The sequence below is a fragment of the Callithrix jacchus genome, chromosome 10 (genome assembly GCF_049354715.1).
Source record: "Callithrix jacchus isolate 240 chromosome 10, calJac240_pri, whole genome shotgun sequence".
In the NCBI taxonomy this organism is placed as follows: Eukaryota; Metazoa; Chordata; class Mammalia; order Primates; family Cebidae; genus Callithrix; species Callithrix jacchus.
Window position 1 is genome coordinate 47,255,981 of NC_133511.1, and position 3,732 is coordinate 47,259,712.

The following is a 3,732-nucleotide window of genomic DNA, read 5'->3' on the forward strand; positions in this document are numbered from 1 at the left end:
TATAGAATAAATTGTCAGTGGCTTGATGTTTGTTTTTGTCCAGATAAATGGCAGTAGAACTAGACCTTTGCTTTACTCAGACTGTTGCAGCTCTTTCTCTTTTCACCTACAACAAAATATTAAATCCATAAATAATTAAATGCATGTATTTGAGAAGCAAACATACCAGAGTTTAAGTCTAGTTGTGGGACCTTGCTAACTATTCTGAATTTTACTTTCTTTATCTGAAAATTAGAATTAAAAACACTGACTTTGTACAGAGTTGCTGCATTAACTTATTGCCCAGAATGTAGCAAGCATTCAATAAATGTATTATTATAGCTGTTATAATATATAATATATATTTCACTTTCTGATCATATTGGAGATATATATATATATAAAATATAATATATATATAATAATAAGACAGTGAAAAAAACCTCATTAGAAAAGACTTTTAAATTAATAAAAGTGGTAATTCTAGTATTATCTTAAGTTCATTGTGGTCTTTTCTTTAGAGGTGGTAGGATGCCCAGCTGTTCCAGTTGTTCTGGATAGAGGAGTGTTGCAGGATGAAGGACTTTCAGTGCTAAAACCAGAGAAGTCCTGAGTAAATTGGGACAAGTTGGTCACCTAGATCATGGTGACATTTGACTCCTTTCCTGTTTTCATTTGATCAGGCAGACTCCTCCAGAAGACAAAAATAGCATTCAAATAAAATTACTAAAGGCCTGCTGATGAACAGACATCACCATCATTGTTTTATTATTAATAATAATGCTGTAATAATAAACCATATTTAAAAGGAAATGAAATATATCTCTTTCTAAGGAAATTTCTAGAAAATCAAGACAAACACTACTGGGATGATTTTCACAGAAGATTTACTCTTTGGGTGGTAAAAGAGCACTAAGAAAGTAGCTATTCTGATGAGCAGGAGGTAGAAAAGAGAAGCTGGGTTACCTGACATAGTTCCGATACTACAAATCTGGTGCTCCTAATCCACAGAAGGGAGTGTGGACATAGACCTACTCTGGGCATGAGAGTAACAGGAAGCGGTACAAGAGTGAGATGAATGATTTTCCGCTACAAAGTTTGAGGCAAGCCTGGAGGGGTTACTGGCTTTGTGGGCTGTTTCCAGGACAGTTGCTACCCACCTGTGCTCTGGCCTGAACCTGGCTGAGTCAGAATGCTCTGACTGGTAGGAGTAATTACAGCCGAAGAGGACATGGAAGGATTAAGTAATTAGAGCCTAGAAGGTTACGCCCCAGGTTACGGCACTGCTGTGCACAGAGCATGAGGCAAGATACAGGCAGGTGTGGGCAAAAGGTACACATGCTTCAAAGTATTATTAAAAATGTGTGGATCTCCATGAAGCTCTACTATACTCAAGTTTACCAGGATATTTGGTTAGAAATGGGGCTGATGGCTCTCATCGTTGATATAATCCAGAGTGCTGATAAAAGAAGTAAGGCTTTGAAAGCTCCAGTGCCCGCTCATGGTCATCCCTAACCAGCTTTACCTGGAGTACACGTGAAATGAAGCATCAGTCAGCCCGTAAATTTAAGCAGGCTGTGTTAGACAGGGAACATCACTGTATCCTTGCATAAGTATAGCTTGGTTCGTAACATGAATAAATGGATCTGTGAGATGCACTGAACAACAATGAAGATCAGGAGTACAGTGGGAAACAGAGGTCGTTGCTGAGTAAACTCCAAAGATTTAGAAAACAGGCTGAGGCATGGCTGAGGCACTGGGAGCTTATTCTTAGTAGATGCTGGATAGTTATTGTGGCTTCAATGAGATAACGCACAGAGATGCAGAGTTCTTACATAGCACATAGTTAACGCTTACTGTCACTTATTTTAGTTTTTGTACCTCTGAAAGCTAATCAGTGAATTTCCTCTGGTATAGAAGCTGGTGAACAACAGTCAAAAAATGAATTTCTTTACTGGGAATAAAATTTGTACAAGTTGTGTTTGTTCCATCAACATTTTTCTTTGGTCCAAATGGGCAGTATAGAAAGATCAGCTTTTTTCTACAGTGGCTAGAGAAGAAAATGATGTCAGGGGCACATATGCCAGGAAGAGACCACTAATGACCTCTCACAGGCCTCCCAAGGTAGTATCATGACCTGAATGCAGCCATGCAGGCCAGGAACTGTAATTTTATCCAGCCATAGAAAGAAACACTTATCTCAGATGTTAGCTCTGCACATTAATCAAACTTACAAGAGTCAATACAAACAAGTGTATCTTTTATTTGTAGTTTTAAATTTATTATTTTTATTTTTCAATAATGTAATACAATAATACAATCAATCAATAAAAGAGGGCCATGTATGGGCCAGTGTTGACAGTATGTTACTAAACACAGATAAGGGATAGGCGATCCGCAGTGTCTGCTCCAACCACGGCAGCAGTTTATCAATTTTCAATAATAAATTACTATCTTAATTCTGGAGTCCTTATGATCAGTGCCAAGTGCCATGGAAAGTCCAATCAAAATCAGAAACCATTTAATTTATTTCTTCAGAAGAAATTACTGTATAGAGACCGGAATGTAAAGGTCTGTTTGACAAACACAGTCTTCCTTAAGAGTTTAGCGTAACCATAATCAGAAAGAAGGTTGTCCTGAATGCAGAGCACAAGCTAAGAAAGTTGACTGTTAAACCACATCAGGGTAAGAAAGTTTCTGGCCCTCAGAACTGGAAATACTGGCCAAGTCACTGCCTCTCTTGGACGGTGCTGACATAGAAATTACTAACATTTGCTTCAGTGACTTTTCCTGCTTTTTCTATGCCCAACTTACAAAATCACTTTTTAATGTATGTATTCTTTGCTTAGTCAAGTTAATGTGTTTACTTCTGGTATAGACAACTTTTGCAAGCCCACAGGCCAGTTTTTCCTCTGTAAAGAGTTTTTGTGTATCTCTGCTTTGATTTCACTGTTTCTCCCTGTGCACGCATCTCAAGCTCTTCTGACCACTTCAGTGACACCCCTATATACAGAGAGAAACTATCCAGTCACCCTGATTTTTGACATTCTTCTTAACTTGTATAGAACATACAGGTAATTCTACAAAGTTCCTCAGGATCCCTTCTATTCAGTGTGTTGTTGACTGAAATATTTGGTCATCATTGAGGTCTCTGTGCCATTAATTACTTCCTTTATTTCTTGTATGTTAATTTTTTACTCCTCTGGATCCTGCCTCAGTCTACAAGTGTAGTTAAGTCTCCACTGCCCCCAAAATCCTGCCCTCAAGTCTGCCACTGTCAGGCCACCACCCCATTCTTCTTTCCTTTCATAGACGCGGGACTGGAAACAGCATTGTCATGCATCATTGCCCTCTTCCATGTGTCAGTACCTTGCAAACTGACTCCTACAAGTGTTATACACTCCAGCGGAGCTTGCTTCTTGGAGTAGGGCTAACCTTCAGTGACCTCCTCTCCCTGGGGTCTAGTGCTAGCCCCTGAATGGGGTGAATGCCTGGCTTTGATGACATTGCTCCCTGGCCGTAGTTAGAAGAGAGACACACACTCAAGCGGGTCACTTCCCTCTCCTGGAATTTGGAGCATGAACTGGAGAGGTGGAGAATTTTCTGGAGCAGAGTCGTATGAATGACTGCATCACCCTGGGAGAGGGGTCATAGATTTCTAGGAGGCCCCCAGACCTGCCCTGGTTCCTACCCTTCCCACACCTTGGTTGTTCATCTTCTCTGCTGACTCTCTGTGAGCTCTTCCAGAATCCT

General features: G+C 40.0%; 1 protein-coding gene across 1 annotated transcript; it reads left to right on the forward strand.

Annotated features, from left to right (window-relative positions):
- Positions 1-1,317: 1,317 nt before the first annotated feature.
- LOC144577940 (ATP synthase F(0) complex subunit j, mitochondrial) lies at positions 1,318-1,747 on the forward strand. The gene has a single exon (XM_078339158.1). It carries the CDS (start codon positions 1,318-1,320, stop codon positions 1,492-1,494), a length of 177 nt encoding a protein of 58 aa, XP_078195284.1. The 3' UTR covers positions 1,495-1,747.
- Positions 1,748-3,732: the final 1,985 nt, after the last annotated feature.

Bases quoted from the DNA above. Each gene is read 5' to 3' on its own strand.
- LOC144577940 (XM_078339158.1), top strand. From the start codon at position 1,318: ATGCTTCAAAGTATTATTAAAAATGTGTGGATCTCCATGAAGCTCTAC.